The following is a 21,991-nucleotide window of genomic DNA, read 5'->3' as shown; positions in this document are numbered from 1 at the left end:
AATGATTTTTTAACGAAAATTATTTTTTTAAATTTATTTTTATGAAAATGTTTTTTAATTTTTTAATTCTATAATTTATGAGAACTGATTTTTGATTTTTAAAAACTAAAATTTTTTTTCTAACAAAAAATGGGACAGTTTAACTTCAACCCAACACAAATTTTAAATAAAAAAAAAAAATAATTTAGACAAATGAAAAAAAAAAAGAAAAATCCCCAGTCGCTTGAAAACTTTAGCCATAAACAACTTTTCCGCTACACTTTTTCCGCGACTAGTGTCAAGGCGTTAAAGTTTACGAAACACTTAAAAATAAAATTAACTACTGCACTCTACCCATAGCAGAATTTATCATTATAAAGCGATCAGAATTCACAGAAGTTGAACACTAAGACTGAAATAGTAAAATTTTTCTAGCAGCAGCAGCCCATCATTTGAAAATCGATCGGCTTAATATAATGACGATTAAGCCGGTCAATTGTGTAATAAAAGTGAATGAACTCTGGAACTCTTAAAGCCCTAGCAAACATTGTTGGACACATAATAGTCTACTTGCATTATTAATCATCTGGCTGGCTTCTAGTTCGGTTAGATAGATAACTACTCGCAGTGATGTATAACTATAGAAGCCGAGCAATGCATGTGAGGTTTAATACTCGAAGCCTGAGCAAATATGAGAAACAGAAGCTTTTATGATAAACATTTTCCGGATTGCATGAGAGAGCGAAGCTCGCGCAAAGTTATTCGCTTATTCCTCGGTACGGCGTACGGCATGTATATGGATTTGGATTTGGTACAGTCTCGCACATACTGTACACTAGACTGAAATGGATATTATTCGTGTGTCAGTCTAACGTTACGTAACTCAGCTGCATACTGATCGACACGAGCGACCGCATCCATTACGATTCGGAAACTAGACGAGTCCGGAAACCGCTGTTCCTGACACGAGATCCCGAGTTGTGCGCGCATGAGGGGAATAATCGCCGACTGAATGATGCATTTCATGAATTCATGCTTTAGATAGAACATGCTATTCAGGAAGAACCCTATATCCTTTACCAATTTTCATTAATCCCCTTTGTTAATTTTTATTACGACCATTATTAAGCGGTTCTATAATCAATTATCACTCCCTTACAATTTCCTTTCATTAGAATTTTATTTAAGAGCAAGAAAAAATATCAAATTTGCTTGATTAAATTTTTGAGATGGAAAAAAATTTAATTAAATTAATATTTTAATGAAAAAAAAAATTAATTTAAAGGTTCATTAATCAAAGAATCACTGTCAGAATTTTTTAGAAGGTTAAAAAAAAATTATTTTTAGTTTTAAGCTAGATAGTTTCAAAATTAACTCTCTGATAGTGAGAAAATTCTGCGAGCATGCGCCACCTGTTGGATTTTTTCAAAACTAACTTGTTAAAAAAATAATATACGGTCAATTTTTATATCAGGGCATTTATGAACACTAAAAATCATACCCAGACATATCAGGCTGTGCTAGAAAATTTTTTCACGGCCATAAATTTTGAACTGCGTAAATATTTAAAATATTGACGCAAGTTTCATGGAATGCCACTGCTACCGACTGACGCGGTCATAAATTAAACAGACGGGTTATGAGTTATAAATTATGAATAAAAATGAAATAATTGGTGGTCTGGCTAGTCCATCGTGATTTTGTTAATTAAAAATGGATGAATAATCCGGGAGAAAATTTATTCGGAGAGTTGCGTATTAATGTTTGATTATTTGACGTATAGGAGGTATGCTATTTATTCATTTATTTATTTATTTATTTATTTAATTACTCGGAAGCGATTATTATGTAACGTATTTATAATAGCCGACTGGCATCGTAAAGTGGGAGGAATGCCACGTGGATAAACATGTCATGAATTCAGGTTAGCATGCAATCTCGAAACCGCAGGATTTCAAAGAGTATGAGGGTTGAATATTTGTTGCTCGCGCAGTTTCATGGATCAAATTTTATTGAAATATATCCCATTGTTTTTGATTTGACTATTTTATAGATCCCTTATCAAAAAATTTCCTTGCAATATTTGTTTTCTAAAAAAATCTTTGAAATTATTAAATTTTCGTCAATTTTGACAAGTACGTATATAAATAATTTTCTTTTAATAAAATATTATTTCAACGTCAAAATTGTATTTGTTAATGATTAATGATCCATTTGTCTTTTGAAATAAAATCCTATCAATAATTTCAAGGCGTATTTGTCATATCTAGGTCATAACAATAAACAAACTCAATTCAAAGCGGATTTAAAAGAACAAAAAGTATAAACAAAAACAATAAAATCTTTCATTGAGGATGTAGTGCTCACCTATTACGGTTCATTTAATTTAAACGGGTGTTCTGTATTTAGCGTCCCTTAAAGCAGTGTTTTGGTAAGTCGATAGTCCGTAACACGGTTTGCTAACTGGAGGCGATAGTTTTAACACGTCGCTAAGGCTAAAACCTTCTTAGAATATAATGCCGGTCTATATATTTTATGTTAAAGCGGCTTTAGTCTGCGAGGAGCTCGATGTAACTGAGGATTAAGTACACTTTCACCCTTTACCTTGTAGCGTTATATGTAAATTTAGTGACGGTAAGACCCGGTATTAGGTCTATCAAGATGTATTGACGAGTGAAATTAATTGACTGGTTAATTAGTTCCTTGTTGGTTCTCACTCTTTCTCTTTCTTCCGCTCTGATATTGTTCTCTGTTTGCATTTGATAATTAAAAGGCTCACCTTTGCACATATTTATATACCAAGTGTGATCATAACCGAGATTGAGATTGAGCTCGTGTGTTATAAATTTTATATTTATATTACAAAATAATTTATCTCTTTTTCTCGAACACTAGAGAGACCGGGTATAAGTACATACCTGACTCTACATGCCGGGTATACGCGACATATATTATGCATGAATATACTTATACTTTTATACGACGCCACAAGTAGAGCTTCTTATCTCCAAGCTGGATACGAGGCATTGAAAAATATCTACTCTCTATTCGACTTGCTATTTTCCTTCTATGAGTTTTTTTTTAATGAATTCATTTCTACAAAGTATAAGTAACTTTATTAATATATATATATATATATATATATATATATATATATATATATATATATATATATATATATATTTTTATTTAATTTTTGTTTGTATGAAAGAAATTTTAAATTTTAAATATTAAATTTTTTTAATAATTAATTAAATATTTCAAAAATCGAAAAAGCTTTTCAGAAAAGTAAAATAAAAATTTTTTTTTCCAACCTTACAACCTCAGATCTAACTCTCTAGTAACGAGAAAACTTAGCGACCATGCGCCACCTGTCGGAAAATTTTTAAACTATTTTTTTTTATTTTCAATGAACATATCAAGCTAAAAGATTTTTTTCAGAGGACAGATATGACTCCAATAATTATAAAAAAAAAAATTCTAATTATCAGCCTGATAAATCCAAATCAAGAGCTTTGAAAATAACAACCCAGATAGTTACTACGATTATGAAAAAAAATATAGGAAGTGGAACGTTAGAAATAGTAGTAAGAGTAACAGTATTCAAAAGCGACGTGATTTCTCACCGTTATCTTATCTCAGGATGGCGTGCACTTGGTGAAAAAAAAACCCCTGCGAAATGCTTCGTGGCAAGCCGCTCTTCACACTCCTCAAACCACCGCCCGAAACCCCAAACCTTTTATATAACCATCTTCCTCTTCCTCTTTCTCTTCCATCCTCTTCCCCCTCCTTACTCTTTTTTATCCTGATAGTTAAGAAAACTTAAATTCACTCTCCGGATTTTAATTCATTTGGATCGACATAAAAAAGCTAAAGAGTTTCCAACTTTAACCCGAAACTCGGTTTAATTCTCAAAACGCAATAGATAAAACGCGATAATGATAATTGTGCCGAATAAAGAAATGAACTGACACCGTATCGTCGAATCGTTAAATAAAGCGGTTTATTATTTTAAGAGCTAATAAAGGTGGAGAAAATTAATGAGCGAATATATTTTCCCTTAGGGAGAAATAAAAATAAATATCGGGTAAATTTGTTGGTAAATAGTTTTCGGCAGAGTTTATTATCAACCGAAACTAAAACTTTAATTATCAGTTTTTGTGTTAGTTATCAAGTAGGCGAAACTTCAGGATTTATATATGCTGAAGATTTAACAGATAACTTAACAGTATTTACACGGTCTTGATGAACGCGAGAATCTTTTTAGATTAATTGATTAAGGTTCCAAGTATTAAGAGGCTTTGTGTTTGTTGTAATTTAAAGTTTTCGTAGATACGCCACGTACTCACCAGATGGAGAGCAAGAGCGATAGTTAGAAGGACTCATCCAATTTAACAGTTTCGCAATCGTCTTATTTATTTTAATCGAATATTTACATTCAAGTTTATGTTTGCGCTAATGATTGCCCGTCCAAGCTTATTAAATTTTACTTTACATCCGCGACCTGAAAAGCTGCGTATACGCAAGATCCGATTAGTTGATTCTTGCCGTAGTTATTGAATGAAAAGTGATGATTTCTAAGTGGATCTTTCCGCCAAGGGGAATCAAGATCCAGAAATAAGAAATGAGAAATGAGGTTAAACAGCTTAAGTTAAGAAGTTGAGAGTACAAGTGTCACAATTTCTTGTAAGTTTTCTGTTAGGCTGCTTAAGAATATCTATTCTGTTTTTAGAAAAAAACAAACGCTTTCTTGTTTCTTTTATTTATCAGAGGCTCTATCAAACGATTGGATTTTTTCTTAAAAAGCCAGACTTTGAGTTCATTATCTACCGATACATTTTTTTATAAATTTTTATTTTCTTGCAAAAGAAAATTGATGAAAGAAAATGACAAAAAAAAATTAAATTAGTAGTTCAAAAAATTAAAATATGCAGAAATTAAAAATGGAATAAATTTTGATTTTTCTGAAATTTTTACCCGGATAAACTTAAAAAAAAAAATTCACGGTTGTAAATGTCCGCAAATATATCTATACTCTGATTCACTCGCGAATTTTATCGCCTAAAAGAGCGAACTTGATAGAACACAAACGATCAAAATCAACTAAAGCGAAAAATTAAAAAGCAGCGTAGCACATTTGAGCATTTTTCGATGGTAGTTTTTTTATGTAAAACTAAAAAATTTTTTCAAATAATTAAAGTGCAATTGAGATCAACATTAAACACTCTTTGGAATATATGTTGTGCGAAAAAATGGACAGGTGAAACAAATAAAAAAATATTCGGATTGTGAAGCCCTTTCTGATGCAATCAATTTAGTACACATATCTCCATTTTTCACTCAGCATTTATCATTCTCAATTTTTTTATTTTTAAAATTTAAAGCCAAAACTTTCAGCGGGCCTGTGTGCTCGCTAATCCTTTTTCATTTCAATTAAAATATTGCCATTTTTTTCCTTTCTGTTAAAACGAGTGCTTTTAAATGAATTTTCCGGGGCGCATGCTTCAGCTGTAAATTACAGCCGTGTTAAAAATCCCAATTATTTATTTTTAAATTGCAATCTTAATTACGAATCGATCCATTACCTTCATTCTCCCTTTGTTGTTTAATTTTTTTATTTTTTTAGCTGCTATTTGTTTTTCATTCACTTCATTTAATTTTGCCTGTTGTTACAGAGCTTCTACTTTTTTTTCTTATCCGGTATTTTTATTTAACTCTTACTCTTATTTGAAAACGTGATCTTTATTCTTATTGCGATTCAACGTGCGCAATCTCCCAGCAGAATCGAAAATACACTGGATGTGGATGATATAAGCAAAATAGAACATCACCCACTGTATAATATATATGTCACGGTGGTATATCTTTAAAATAGAATATTCGATACTCGGTATCAGCTTCGGTATCAGCATCCGCGTGTCATTCACTTTTTTCGTTTTCAATATTCCAAATCTTTTGCGTGTCGAGGTCGAAGCGGGGAAGTGTGACATCATTTCACATACAAGTAATTAATTTTTGGACTTTTTTCAACAGTAGAAAAATAAATCCCCAGCAAGACATTTTTACGACCGCTGACTCAAAAGTCATTAATTTTTCATCACTAAATTACACCTTCAATAAATTGAATAACGAAACAGATTTCCCCGGTGTCGCAATTTCTTATTCGTGTAATTAATTAAAAAAAAAAAATAGTAACGACGTAAGACGTCAGAAGTTGGGTTGAAATAATAATAAAAAAATAAAAATTACAATGAAGCCTTCTGCAAGTCTAGACTACTTAATTTTTCTTCCACTCACTACGCCTTTAATATTGTCCATTTGCTTTATATTCAACCTCACATTTTACTTTTTTAATTTCTTTTATTACTGTTTGCTTTTTAATTTTTACTACCCTCGTTTTCCGCATCCATTATTTATATTAATATTCTTGTTTACTGTAAGCGTCAAGTAATAATTAACTGGCGATGTCACCAAGAAGCCACTCGCTAACTTAAAAGCGGTAGAGTTTGTCCAACTAAATTTGGAGTAGTTATTGTTATTATAGATAGTGCTTTGTACACATATTCATTTTATTAAAGCCTGTTTACATTTATTGAAAGAAAAACATTTTATTTGCTCAAGAAAAAAAATTCTTTAGCCAAGAAAATTATTTTGTAGGTATTTTTTTCTTTGAATCGGCAAAAAATATTTTTAAAGAATGTAAAATTTAATAATAAAAAAATTTATTTGGTCAAAAAATTTTCTTTTGAATCAAATTGATTTTTTTTTCCATGCTATATTTTAATTTTACAGTTTTTTAATCTGAATTTTTTGAGTACGACTCAGGTGCTCTAAATTTTAATAAAATATAAATTTAAAATAATTGAAACAATTGTCGGGAATTTTCTATATAACTTTTTAATAGAAAACATCGATTTTAAAGAACATTCGAGGGCTATAAGTGTCGATGTTTTTAGTTGTTGTGTGAAACTTTGTGTGTCAGGGTAACAACTTTTCGAGGTCACGCATGTTGGAATGAATGGGTAAAGTTTTCCGTACTCCAGCCGCGATTTAACCGACGGGTTATAGTCATAAGCATAAGAAAAATATTTTTATAGCTCTGTTTATACTTTGCTCGCTTTGTTTATGAGTTATCGCTTATTAATGAAGCATAAATTTTCTGCGGTAAAGCATCAGTGATAAATTTAAAATAATAATTATTATTACGAGATTAAAAATTTGTTACGACTTCTGCCTAAAATATAAATTGTTTTTTTCAAAGTCGAAAATTTTTTCAACTTTTTTTTGCGAGTAAATAATTTTTTAATCAGCGTAAGCGAAACTGGAGTGAATAACTCTTATCCAGAAAGGATCGACTCCATTGGAACTCCAGAGCCTAGATCTCGAATTCTGTGGAAATGGAACGAAATTGAAGATATAAAATAAGTTGTCTGAAATATCGAATATCTGAGTTGGTTTAATATCAATAGATGCATGCGCTCTGATAATCAGTCTGAATCTCGAAAGCATTGATCGCAAATTGCGTCCTCCCGACCACTGACAACAATGGATCTAGTCTGAATGGAGCGATCTCTGAATCACTTATGATATATGCTCAGTTCATTAACGTAATTGATTACTACATTATTATGCCGTTGACCCGAGCTAGTCCTCGATTTCTACCGAACTAATTTTTTTTAACGAGAGGTGTGTCACGACTATTTTGATAATTAATTCACTCAATTTTAGTTTTTATGGCCTTCAATATCTTATAAGTTATAACCAAACATCCTACCTTATTTTTATTTTAAAAATCTGATTAACTATTCAGGTAAATTCTAAAACTTTTCACTATTTTTGAGCTTCTCGAGACTGTATATTCAATATATAATCTTCGAAGTGCATAAAAAATAATAAAAAACTCAAAGAAAACTTCTAATAAAGAAGCCGCATTAAAAAAATTTATAAAATAAATTTAAATAATAAATATATACTTCATAATTTTTGTTTGGTTGATTTTTGTATGTATTTTATAGATTTTAAATATTTGTATAAAAAATTGAAAAAATAAATTATGAATAAAGATTTTTTATATTTTTATAATTTCAATTTGAAGTTAAAAATATTTAAAAAAATATAAAAAAATTTTCTAAAAGTTATTTATTAAAAATAATTTTTTTTTTTAATATTTTTTTTTATGAAGGAGTTAACGCAAAAACCTTCAATTTTATGATTTTTCAATCTTTTAATGTCTTAGGAGTCATCTTAAAAGGTCTATATCTTGAATATTGATTTTTTAGTGTGAAAAAAAAAAATCTATCTATGTATATCGCCAGTAAAAAAAATAAAAAAATGCAAATTATACTTGTTAGCGTTCCAATAATAAGTTTTACCCCACTCGGTAAAATAAATTAGCCACTAGAGAAAATAATAAATAAAAATGAGCAATTATAATAAATAGTGAAAAATTAACCTTGAGTCAGGTTAGAGTTTGATAGGAAGGCAGGGAAAATGCTCTTACCCTTGTCTCACTGGGTGCTTGACGTGGATGAAAGAGACAAGAGACTTGACGTCGAAGCTACTCGACCAAGGTGGATTCTCAAAAGCGATTCGTTGTAGGTTCTTGTCTCTTTTCAGTCGTCAAGACTCTTGTTAAGGTTGATGTATTCCCGAGAGCTTACCAACACATACACACACCCATGAAGACGCAATCTTGCCTTCTAATACGTCGGAAGAGTCGATGTAACTTATGATACAGCTCTCTGGAGAAAATGGCTAGATGAAAGAAGAGGCGAGAGCTTACAAATAAAAGATCTAAAATTGTTGAAAGAAATGAGTGGATAGAGAGAAAGAGGGGGTCTTATACATTATATATATGTCTATGTATGTATGTATGTATGTATGAGTGCGTTCAATAAAATCGATCGGCGATCAATTTATCGCCGGAATACTCCGAGTTGTAAGACTATAAAGAACTTGCTCTTGGAATAGCATTGAATTTTCAGTGCCCGATTCCGAGATCCTATGAAAACGAGCTTCCACTAGATGTTCAAGGAAGAGCAGATATAGAGGAACACGCTCTGCTCTTTCACTCGCATAAACTTTTACGGGTTCAACTGGCGGATGCCGAGCCAACCAACTTTTAAGAGAGAACTATTATATTCTGAGCTTTAATTTAAAGCTGGGCATAATCGCCGGTTTATTTAAACTGTAAGGAATTAATGAATAAGCTGGTTAGCTTCGGCTTTGTTAGATAATACACTCCCATCTTTAAACTATCGGCATTACTCATTACTTTTCGTCGGAAAATTTTCTGATGTGACCAATTTTTGATATAGCTTTTTATGAAGATAAAAAATAAATTGCTCTGACTATCTTCATAATTATAAATTAAAAAAAATTGGTTGATTAGTTAATAAAATCTGAAATTAATTATAAAAAAGCTCTTTTGAATATTTAAGAAATATTTTTAGATTTAAAAAAATTATAAATTTATATAAATTTTAGAAACAAAAATAAAATATTTTATTCTAGAAATAAATACTTTAAACTCAACTCTCTTCTTGTGAAATAATTCAGCAACCATACGCGACCTAGCGAAGATTTTTATAACTGATTTTTCCTTAAAAAAAAAATTAGTAATGTTATTTTGATTCTGTTGGATTTTTCTAGTACTTTTAGCTAACAATCTGATGTTTTTCTTATTAATTAATATTAAATGTCTAAATAAAATTGTTTACCTAAATAATATTTATTTTATAGGACTTAAGATATTAATAACTCGTTACATTCCATTATATCTCATTAATTATTATTGATAATGAGAGTCACATTTATGACTGTATAATTACTGTTATATTACAGTAAATTAGTGAGCTGTATCGCTTAAGCCAACATATAGGATTAAAACTGAATTTTTAAATGATCTTATTACGAGCTCTGATTTTAATAATGCAAGGTTGATATTATTTTCAGAAGGAGAGGTCGTCAATCCTAAATTCAATCAGTCAAAAAATAATGAATTGTTGGATAATTTCGCATTATAAATTTTGGATCATCCGATTAATTTTATCAGTTTATGTTTAAGATTAATATTGTAATTTAATAAAACCAAATAAAAAATTAAAATACTTTATAAATAAAATTCGAATATCAGTTTTATTTTTATATGATATTAAGTAAATTATTAAGTATGCGGATGTGAAACAAAAATAAATTAAAGAAAAAAAGCAATGAATAATTTTATTGATTATCGATGGATTTAATTATAAATCGAGCACAGTTAGTTAAAAATTTGATCTTATTATTGAAATAAAATACTTAACGAAAAACAATCGTGAAAAATTGATTGTGAATAACAGTACTTTGTTAACTTTGTCTAAAATTGTCAACTTCCATTCGATTTTGATGAGGTAATGCATCATTCAACGCGATTAAAACAAAATGTGACAAGGTGTCGGTTTGCTAACTCTGCCACAATCGATTGTTGTAAATAATTAAACTTTCTTTTGATATTCAATAAGTTTTTAAATACTCAGAAGAAAAGTTTGCACCATTGTGATGCAGTTTTTTATTTATAAAAAAATATTCAATTCACCAATATCGATTTTAATGGAGGCTTTTTATGCCATACGCTGAAATCCGAACCAGTAAAATGAAATGAAATTAATCAATTTTTTACAACAGAAAAAAAAGCCGCTTAATTGAAATGTAAAATTTTAATTATAATTATAGATATAAATCGTTTCATACACGTTATAATTATAATTCATTAAATAGAACTTTTTCAGCATGTATCATGATGTGCTAACGACCGAGGATGAATAACATATTGCAACGAAGTTTAATTTCAAAATAACACAATCTGTTGTACGTATATTTTATTTATATGTATATAAATATAACGTGAATTTAATGGAAAAAAATATAAAAAAATAAGCGAAGAAAAACGGGCTGGGCAAGCGACGGAAAAACAATTTGGATCTGGTAACAAATTAATATATCATACTCATATTTTTTTTAAGCTGTCGGAATATGCTCGAATGGACGTTTATAACTCTACGCTTCAACACACGCTTGACAAATTTAATTTCTCATTTTCGTTCGTTGGATTTTTAATTTATTATTTAAAATTCAAATGCAGATTTATTTTAGATAGACTAATATCGTAAGCACTTTATTATTCAATCGATACGGTGCCACTTTTAGGTAATTAAAAATTAATTTTACAATTGTAGGTTTATAAAATTATCTATTGTTATATATTTTTGACTGTTGAAAAATTTTCGACATTAATTACAATATTTTTTATTTTTTTAAATTTGTCCTACAAAACAAAATTTATTAAGTCCTAGTATAGTCACATATTGCCATAAATAATTTTTTTGAAAATTAGTATTAAAAAATTCCGACAGGTGGCGGATGGTCGCTAAAATATCTCGCTACTAGAGAGTTAATTATAAAGTACTTAGTTTTAAAATAAAAAAAAATATTAAAAATCTGTAAGGGAGCTTTTCTATCATTGTGTTTTAATTTTATTAACTAGCAAACTAATTGTTGTCTAATTAAAAAAAAAAAAAAAAAAAAAAAAAAAAAAAAAAAAGGAGAGGTTGATTACTTAAAAAAACACTTTAACCCGAGATCAAGAAGAGCAAATGAAGAATAATGTAAATAGAGTTGAAAAATATTAAAGATTGGAAGTGAGTGTCAGACACGTAGTTTGCAGGTCGTGTTCTGAGGGATGGAAAAATGAAAAAAAGAAAGAATATAAGAGAAAAGAGGCGAGGATGGGAAATCGTTCAATTAGAAGGGGCGAAGATTCGTTCTTCGAACTCAGGGAATTCAATTTCCTCGGGATTTTATCATTTCGAGCTTTCTCGATTTCTTCTGTCTATGTCTATGCAGCTGTCCTGTGGCCCTTATTTAGCGCAGCGAGTCTCCCGCTGGTTCTCATCTCCCGTTTATCATTCCCACTCTCCGGCAGCACATTTACTTTTAATTTGTCTTTTATTCCTAGCGCCTTTAGCTTACCCTTATACTTGCATTACCTTTATTTCTATCTGTTATTCGTTATCCGAGAAACCCAACAACGCCATTTGTCAGCCGCCAAGTCTCGGTCCTCTTGTTCTTATTCTTCACTTCCATTCCAGATTGTAAATTCAAGGAAGTTAAGTTGTTCATTTTGTTGTTATTTAGCTACACCCTCGAGCCCACTTGTTCCTCATTCTTATTCTGTCGTTTACCTGCACTACTCTTTTACTCCCTATTTTATTAACTTGTTGTGTCTGCTTCGCAACAACTTTTATTCTTTGCTTAACAAACTAAACAAATAAACAGACTCAAAACTAGACCGGAAAATATATCTCTGGAATTTATTTTCACTCCGCGATTCGACTCCTGTAAATTACTGTTAGTCTCGAGTGTAATGGTTTGGTGTGAAATTTTAAGTACCGTTGGCGAGAAAACTTTTTCTTTGTAACCAGTCGAACTTTAGAGAAATTAACTAAAATTTTTTCTGCGCCAAAAAAAAGTTTAGTTTTACCAACAGAATTTTCTATCCGCATATTTTTTTTTATTTTGAGAAAAAAAGATATATTTTTTTTATTTCAAGAAATTTATTTAAATGAAAATATTTTCTTTAAATTAAAAAAAAAATATCATTTTTTTTGTACTGAAAATTCTGATTAAAATCTTAAACATAAAAAAAATTATAATATAAGAATCTTTTATTCCAAAGATAAATTTTATGTTTGCTGAGTATTGACTGCAGAACAAATTTTCCCAAGTGAATTGTATAATAAAGAAGAGCGAGAGCACTAAAGAAAAAAATAATCAATGTGTCTTACTTACAAAATAAAGAAACCTTTACCCACAAAAAAAGAAAAAAAAAAAAAAAACCAAGAATATAATTTTAATTTCGCTTAGAAAAGTTGGCTGCGGGAACTAAAAAATTGTCTTTACCAAAATAATATTTCTGGGGAGTTGAATTAAAAAGTTTATCGTCTGTATACAAAGAAAAAAGGTTGAGCCGAGTTGAGGAGAGAGCAGAGTTGTCAAGAACACAAGCAGTTTGAACAGAAAATTAAAATTTTGCTGTTTTAGTTGACTTTGATGTCAGCGACTGCTGAAAGTTGTTAAGCTTGAAAACGAAGACCGGGAAGACGTACAAGTATAAGACCCGGCCCAGAATAAGAACAAGCCAAAGAAGAGGAAGATGAGAAAGCGGAGGTAGAGGAAAAAGAAAAAGATAAAGGCAGAAAGAAGTTGCCCAGCGAAAGAAGGATGGCTTGATAAAAAAGCAGACGTAAGCAGGTTATAAAAACTATAAAATAACTCGAAGCTTACTGGATTTAGTTCATTGGAGTATCATACAATGGATAATCCAACCGAAATGACCTTAATTTTTCAATACGAGTGGTTTCTTTTCAGAAAACGTAAGACAGCATTTTTCGCGGCAATCTGACGTCGAGAATCTTTTGTACATGTCGAAGAAAAATTGCCAATTCGTCATAAAACTCCGGAATTATTTTAAGGAGGATCAAACATCCGTCGCCTTTATATAAATTACGGAAAGTCAGACTCTACTGTACGGGAAAGTACTTTTAACACTATTTTTATCGAATTTATAGGAATCATTTTTTCACTCTCGCTTTTCAAAGTCGCTTAAACTTTCTCAGAAATAATATTCTCAGTTTATTGTTACTTAAGCGTATTTTTCGAGGTTACGTTAGATGTATAGATGTATTAAGCATATTGTGAGCATAAAAATGAATTTATGCTTGTATTGGGTGTAAGAGGGATAAATCAAGAATTTTAACCAAAAATAGTAGAGAAAAAATGGCCTATAGAAAAAAATAAAAAGGTTCTTAGGGTTCGGATCTAAGTACTAGACGCTTCTTGAGAGATGTTGATGGCTCACTTAGGCGTGTAGATAAATTTTTCACAACAAGTGCCATATTGCTGAGTTGGGAAATTACAGATTTTTTGGAGTTATTTTTTGCTTCTTGCACTTGTCGAATAATGCCTTGTGGAAATCATTAAAAGCACCTATGAAAGTTTGCCGTGACATAAATGAAGTGTTGTCTGATGCGTGATAAAGAGAGAAGGGACAGACAAGCAGTGTCCCGAATGACAACGAGCCAAAGAGTTATGACAGCGAAAAAAGTTTACCGGAGAAAAAAGAGTAAGAAGAGTCTAGTCTACTGGTGAAAGAACCAGAAGCAAGTACTACCCAAGCAATATTTTATAGGAAAGGTATAGGTGCGCTCATCAATCATCTCAGTTTTCAGTCGGACACATAATTTCCGGGGCGTGGAATTGCTCAGCGCTCCAGGATTGGTCGTCCTGGATGTTCTAACGGTCCGATTGGCGCTCCAAAGCTACATGATTTACGACGTCACGCATTCGTTAATAATTCGGAGTACTAAACTGCTGCTGATCGAATAGGATATTCCTTCCATTCATTTTTACCTGGACTGATTTCCGATTACAAATCCCATTACAGTTCTATATCTATCTCCAGAGACATATAGATATATAGACACATAGAAATAGATAGAGCATACAATGCTGCTTCATGCTAATGACATCAGTGATGACAGCATCTGATTTCTCAGCTTAATTTATTTTTATCCATATTTTTCGATAAACTTCTCGACACTTTTCATTCCTTTTATAAATGCTCTTACAGGATAGGACGCAGGGAGTGAAGGAAGAGAGTGGATGTTTGGAAGCACCCATCTGTGTGTGAAACACGATTTTGGGTAGTAATTAACAGCTGGTAGTGTAAGTGAAAATGCATGATGTAAAGTTGGCTGGTTACAGGAACGTGAGAACGTGAGAGCGACTGGTGATGGCATTAACGTACCGCTTAATTGCTCATCATGATCCACGGGACACGAGAAATTATTTGCCGCCGGTAGGAATAATGTTCTCGACACTACACGGAGCTCATACCTACGCCCTCCACCTACAGTCAGTCTACCCGAATAGGTGCGAGCACTCGAACCTAATGGCCTTGATTTACCAGACTCAGAGGCGTGATATCAGAGCTAATGGCAAACCTCTCCCTGCTAAGATACTCGCTGATCAATGCGAAAATGAAGAAAGCCAATCTGGAGATAAAACATTGATCAAGGGCAGTTAAGTCGTCTGGAGTATTCACCTGAGATAAGTCGACCCTCTATTGACCAATTTTTTTCGCCGGTACGACCGTAATTTTGAAGGGAGCTTAATGATACTCAAGGAGGTTCTTTCCTAAAGCTTTTTCAAGGTTCACACCGAATTTGAAGCCAATCGGTAGACTGGTTTCGAAATGGCGGCTACTACCTATTTTAAACGAACCAAAAATCGATGTTTTTTTTGCTTTTTCCTAGATTTAACGGCATTTTATCAGTAACTGACCACTAGAGGGGTCATATACCTCGAATGTCCGAAAAAAGTACACCAGGAACGGACAAGTTTAAGAAGAAGAACGTAAAAGTTGGAATAAATGTGTTAGCGCATAGGAATCGTTTACTCTAAAGTAAAGAAAAGAGTGGAGACTACAAAGACAAAGCGTCGTCCAGGTTGCCATGCTATCGACTTTTTTGCTCTTCTTTTTCCTCTTTTACTCCTTCTTGTTGTTTTACTTGGCGAGAACCTAACTCTGCACTTTTGATTATTTATTTTTTAATCTCCGGGCGGATCAACATGCGAATTCTCGTTATTAGATAGATCGCCGATTGATCATAATCTCGGTTAACAAATAGTTTGAGAAAATCCTAGTTTTTTGCGAGGCAAAACCGTTTAGCTTGTTCGGAGCTAGAGAGCTCGAGAAATTAGAGAGATTTCGCGAATTTATTGCCGTACATGTGGAACACATAAATTAAGCCGAACGGTATAGTTTAACGGGAAATGAACCGGTAGAGGGGAGGTAGAACAGGCATGGGGAAGAATGACAGGTGAACATGGGTTGAAACGGGAGTGTAGTTCCGACTTTATTCGACGCGATACGATCATACATCCTTGCCCCTATCCCTATCCTATCCTCGGTCTTTCCTTTCCTTCCTCATACTTCTGTATTCCGGGGCTCTCTTGGTGCTTAGTTGTTAGTTGGTTGCTAACTGCTGGGGTGAATCGCGTTATTTAAGGGCGAGGTGCCAAATGGGGGCTGAAACTCGCTCTCTACAAACAGGAAGCGATCAATCAACCGCCGGTCAGCAGACTCCGAAGACTCACTCGCGAAAGAACCGCCTGATTCTCGGGGGGATAAAATTATCAAGCTCAACGAAAAGAATCTAAAATTAAACTCTTAAATTTTTAATTTTTCACTCCCGGATGATGAAAACAGTTGGACTCAAATGCATTTGCAGTTGATAAAGTTTCTCTTACTTTGTAGGAGGACTATAGGCAGCCGACATTTGTTTCTGGCGTTGTTATACCGTTGCTGTTCTACAGTCTATGTCGGTAGTGCACAACAGACAGTGTTCTATTTAGACCAGCAAGTACCTTTCAGATTCGTGACGAACAGAAGACAATAGATGCGTACAATAGTGCCTGACGGGAAGAAACGATTTAGCTTCGTTCTGCGATTCGCTTTACCCAGGATCTATGGCTTGGAAAATCCGTTTTAAAGTGAATTTAATGTTAATCCTCTTTGGTACTAATAATGTTAATGTTAATTCAAATGTCCTCATTCTTATCCGTCTCTCCATTTGTTAATTCACAGAACTAAAGCACACTGTATTTCAAGACATGCATGTATTTTATTTGGGTGTTCTCCTTCTCAACATTTCAGGCGTCTTGATACCGGGCATTCTCTTACCCCGGAACTCCATCTCCGTCACAGCAGAGAAACCCTCTACCCGGCTATAAACAAGAAGAATGCTCCAAGTGTTGCTCGAGGACCATCAAGTTTCCGAGTTTTCAGTCTATAGCTCCTCATTCTTCTTACCAAGTCTCTTTTAACTCGGTCACATTTCAAATACTCCAAGCATTTGTCTCCTCCGTATAAAAGAGACAACTAAATAAATAATCTGGTATTATTATTACTATTATTTTAACGTGATAAAATTCTTTCGAAATCCTGCTTGATCATTGATTCAGGGGTGGCATTTTTCATAAAAATATGACGAATTTGATCAACTTTTATAAAGTATTGCTGGAATAACAATTCCTTTCCCTCTATTTGAGCCCCGAGGCTGCTCTTACTGGTACCGGGGCTCCTTATTTACCCTTTATTTTCGTTTTGTTCTGCCAGCGGACTTTCCGACTTGATTATTTATAGTTTGAGCTTACGGGCAGAGAACCGTGCCGAGCACACTACCCTTGTCGTTTTCTCCCCTACATGGACGTGAGTCTCGCTGTCCTTCTTCCTACACGGCTATCTTCTTTTGGTTTCTATCTGCACTCGCACTCACACCCCCCACACTATGTTATATATGTTTACTCACACACACTCACATACTGACGTTAGATCCCTTACCCTAGTCGAAGCGAGGCCGCACCCTTACGCCGACTGAGCCCATTCCACTCTGGAAACAGCCACACCCGAGTCTTCCATCGTCTCGCCAGTATTATAAACTAGTTTTAACCGTTTGCGACTAACAACGTTGCCCACCGAGCGTGTCTCACGACGACGACGACGACGACGACGACGACGACGACGGCACAGCGGTTTACGAGTCGGAACCGTTCCAAAGTCACTACACCCGAAACCTGCCTCTGTTCCTGCTAAACACAAATACAACTACACACTGCAGATACTTCCGTCTTCCTTCACCGAAACTCACGACCATCTTAAATTACACCGGGCTTTTATTTCATGTTAATTATGAGAGGAACTCACTTATTTCATTAAGTTATGTATTTTTTGTCTTTACTCTATCTATGCTCAGAAAAAATATCCACTAAGTATTACATGCTTCTGCTGCGAGAAATCGATTTAAATTAGCCTTTTTCCTGGGAAGATTAAAAAATAATCCGCTAGAGGCAGCACGGGTGGGGGGTACATATGTTTTGAATTCTCTATTTACAACAACGTTAAATGTACATCTTATTATTATCGGAATAAATAAATATTTGTTACAAAAAAATTTTATTTTAAAATTGCCATGCCTACAAAACATTGTGCATTCGCTAATTGTACGTCTGATAGTCGGTACAAGCAGGATGGTGTAAAATTTATACCTTTTATAAAACCACAAGTCGACAGAAAAAAGTGTTTGGAGTGGATACACTTATCACGAAGAGCAGATTTAACAATTGATGGAATAAAAAAACACACTTACGTTTGTACAAAACATTTTATTAATTCAAATGGACCAACAATAGAAAATCCTAATCCTTTACCAGCGACAGTTTCAAAGGTTAGTAATTATATATTTAAAGAGGTTATATATTATATCAGTTTGCATATTATGATGATTGAAGGTAATTAATAAACTAAAGTTGCTTTTTTATTGGGCATGAAACATAAAATTTTGTTTTTAATTATTTTATGATTTTTTAGATTCCTAAAGACCGAAAAAGACAGCAAAGATGTAATGAAGAAGACTCAAGAACTGAAGATTGCAAGCATCGAAAACTTATCTGTTCTACTCATGCTGCTACTGATGAATTACTAGCTGGAGAAATTAGTAATAAACATACTAATAGTAATGACAGACTGCAATTAAATTATAATTTCACGTCTGAGCTCGAAAATAATTATAACTTTACGGCTCCAAATAATACTGAGCTTGACGTTGCACCACATTTGCAAATAGTTTCAACGTGTGATGCTGAAAGTCAAACAGAAGAAGATACAGACGTAAAAAATTAAAAACGGTTATTGAATGTCTGGAAAAGAAATTGGAGAGTACTGCCTTTGATGTCGATTCATGTCGTAATAATGTCAAGAAATTTAAATATTACACAGGTTTAAAACCAGAAGATTTTGATACTTTGTGGGAATTTTGGGACCTCCTGCTACTGAATCACTGAGAAAGTGGCTTACTACTGAATCTAAAACGGATCGCGAATCACAACGGACACAAAATAAAGTTTCATTAAAAAATCAGCTTTTCTTAACGTTAGTTCGACTTCATTCTGGGTTATTACTTGCTGACATGAGCTATCGATTTAACGTTAGCATTGGATATCTCTCCAAAATTTTTACAACGTGGATACAATTTATGTATCAAGAGTTTAAAAAACTAGATATTTTTCCTTCTGCTGAGACAATCAAGAAAAATTATCTCCCTAAAGTATTTAGGAAATTCAAAAATATTCGTGTTATCATAGATAATTCAAAAAGTGAAGCTTCTCCATCCCGAATCTTAAAACTTATCGGTCGACTGTAAGCTCCGCAATATTTGCCGAGCGATTTGGGTCGGCTCAGAACGAGAACTAAAAAGGGAGATGGCTTAAGCAAGCAGTTGGCTGCTCGCTCCGGAGCAAATTGAAGAACTGGGTATTTAGTTTAGCATCTAGAGATTCAAATTATCCTTGCATAATCTACAAAGCAATCTAGTGTCTTGCTACTTATATGTTACGCTCTCGTCGCAAGTAAACTCCTCGAGGAAATCCGGAGAGTACTGGATGTGGAGCAATGGGCTCTGTTGTTTAGCTGATTCGACTCACTATAGACTGCAGCACTCCCGGCCCTCTTAAATCTGTGAAGGACTGCGTCTTTCTCCTTTCTTGTCTTACTCCTTCTGTTCCTTTGAATCTTCGGATGTAGGTGTGTAAGTGTATTTGGCATTTTTCCTCCTCACTCTTGATGTTCACCAGCTCGTTTGCTCTGCTCAGGGTGCTTCATCGAGAGTAATTCGCCGTTGGTACTTGTACCCACTTAACTCTGGCAGACATTGAAGAGCTCCGGTAACGAGGATTTCCCATTGCGAGCTAATCCCAGGACACCGTCCTATACACAACCTAAGAAAATTGAAAACACCCTGGATTAGATTTACACGGTATACTCATTTGTTGTGTTACTTTACGTCACAGTCTTTATTGCGTCATACGCTAGAATGCTTTTAGCAAAAATCCAAAGGCAATGATTTTTTTTTTAGAGAAGTTTCGTTTAAAATTTTTTTATAAACAAATTATTCAACAAATCTCGTAAGAAAAATTTTTAATATGGCCTGATATTGTTTTTATAATTTTTTTAATGGCTTGATATAACTTTATATAGCCTTATATGGCCTAAGATGACAGTATATGATTTTTTACCAAAATTAGTTTTGAAAATTTTCAACAGGTGGCGCATGGTAGTTGAATCTTCTCGCTATTAGAGAGTTAAAATTTTTAATATTCAGTTTTGACAGTGTATGGGACAATAAAAGCTATAACTGGAACAGTTAAACAATTTTAATTAACTGTTATGTGATAATAATAATTACCACAAAATTAGAAGGTGTAAATTAGGGAGCAGTAGAGTCGAGTGTTTTTAGAATTTCGGAAGAACATTTAATAACAATGGTGAGGGCGTGTATGTATACTAGGCTAGACCATACAGCAAATAGTATTTACGGGAACTTAAATTGTTCACTTCGGTCGAGCGTTATATTATCTAAGTTGTCTTGGTTCTCTCCAAGACTCTTGACTTAAGACTTGGAAAGGGTGGTGGTTAAGACCTCCTCTCCGCTCTCCCCCCAGTTTCTCTCTTATTCACTCACTAAGTGGCACAAATTTTCTCGGCTGAGATAAATAGGCAACCAATCTACAAACAAAACCCCAAGAAACTCGGCTAAATCAACAGCCGAGAAAACCGCATTCATTCCAACTCTCACAGTCAAGGCAAAGCGGTTCAAGTTTAAGCTCCTATCCACTAACCAAGTGCTTTCTCACTCTCCGACTAAACCTCCTTTATTACTTTTGGCTCCAGCTCTAGTGTTTCAAATTTAATTTTCGGTGACCAGACTTTCGGTTTCGAAACTTTGTCAGCTACTTTTTAAGTGGCATTTATTTATAAACACTTTTTAATCACTTATCTAATATTAAGTCAAAACTTTTCAACTTATCTGCTCTGATTTTGTTAAAGGGAGAGTTGAAAGTGTTTTTGGACCATTAAACCTTTGTATAATTATCAACTATGGGACTGTAAATGACACATAGGTTTTACTTTTACTCGTAATGCTTTCGACAATGTCGCTGAGATTGATCAGCCGTAAAAATCGGGAATTAATGATCCCGATTATATGCAGAACTTTGGAAATTGTATGTTAACTAATTAAACTTTGAAATTTGAACTTTAGTAATTTAATTTTCGGTGATATGAGTTGGTCTGATCATAGATGACCATTCAGGCTATGCACAAGGATATAAAAACAAATTTTTAATTCAAAACTAAATATTTAAACATTTAACTTACTTGTAGCGAGAAAATTCTGCGACTATGCGCCACCTGTTGGAATTTTTCAATACCACTTTAAAAAAAAATTATGTAAGAGTATATATAACTATATTAGATCATATATTAGTAGATAACATTTTTTAAATAGGTATAAAAATTTTTCATTCTTAAACGCTTTTTCTTGAATAAAAAATTTCTATAAAAACGAAATTTGAAATCAATACTATGAAACAAAAGCTTTAAGAGAATTAATAAAAACTCACAGAAAAAAGCGACTACGCTAAATCGAATCGACAATCCAATATTATAAATCCGTTTATCATTTGAATGTTTCCCGTCATCGGATAAGTACCGGCGAATTGAATTCCGGGATTTAAATAAAATAGATACGTTATTAGTTAGGGAGTAAGAAATATAAAGAAAAAACAAAGAATAAAGAAGAAGTAAAACTAAAGGGATTGAATAAAGATAACTAGATACAAGGAAACAGAAACCGGGAGCTGGCGTGTTCAGAAGCTGACGTGACTTCCGCTCAAAAGCATAATATACCGGAAATAAATCTTAATCTGCCGTCAGTTTAAATCATCTTACATTATATAACAAAAATCGCTCACGTTTCATTCAAAATCCATTTTTTCTTTCATTTGTGTTTTTGCTGAATTGAATTGAATTGGTAATTTAGTATTTTTTTTGTGAAAGCTTCTATCGATCAGCATG

The 21,991-nt window shown here is 33.0% G+C and overlaps 2 protein-coding genes across 3 annotated transcripts in view; one reads left to right on the top strand and one right to left on the bottom strand.

Annotated features, from left to right (window-relative positions):
* Nucleotides 1-21,991, bottom strand: part of LOC141527037 (uncharacterized) — a 155,303-nt gene that overhangs the window by 99,896 nt on the left and 33,416 nt on the right. The window contains exon 1 of one of the 2 annotated variants that reach the window (XM_074242281.1): nt 8,480-8,533. The exons of the other annotated variant lie outside the window; for it this stretch is intronic. The gene's annotated coding sequence lies outside the window, so the exon portion shown is untranslated. Of the gene's footprint in view, nt 1-8,479; nt 8,534-21,991 lie in introns of those variants that run through there. 2 annotated transcript variants of the gene reach the window in all.
* Nucleotides 17,891-18,760, top strand: LOC141527645 (uncharacterized). Its single transcript, XM_074243214.1, has 2 exons — nt 17,891-18,305; nt 18,449-18,760. The coding sequence occupies exons 1-2, from the start codon at nt 18,051-18,053 to the stop codon at nt 18,758-18,760; spliced, it is 567 nt and encodes a 188-aa protein (XP_074099315.1). The 5' UTR covers nt 17,891-18,050.

Source organism: Cotesia typhae, unplaced genomic scaffold (assembly GCF_013202065.1).
Source record: "Cotesia typhae breed Kobodo isofemale line unplaced genomic scaffold, CoteBio_Ctyphae contig_4, whole genome shotgun sequence".
NCBI classification, from domain to species: domain Eukaryota; kingdom Metazoa; phylum Arthropoda; class Insecta; order Hymenoptera; family Braconidae; genus Cotesia; species Cotesia typhae.
This window is presented reverse-complemented; position numbering and strand designations above follow the sequence as displayed.

Excerpts from the sequence above, each read along its gene's own strand:
- LOC141527645 (XM_074243214.1), top strand. The coding sequence starts at position 18,051 with ATGCCTACAAAACATTGTGCATTCGCTAATTGTACGTCTGATAGTCGG. Across the intron at positions 18,306-18,448 it reads TACCAGCGACAGTTTCAAAG|ATTCCTAAAGACCGAAAAAG; the intron begins GTTAGTAATTAT and ends ATGATTTTTTAG.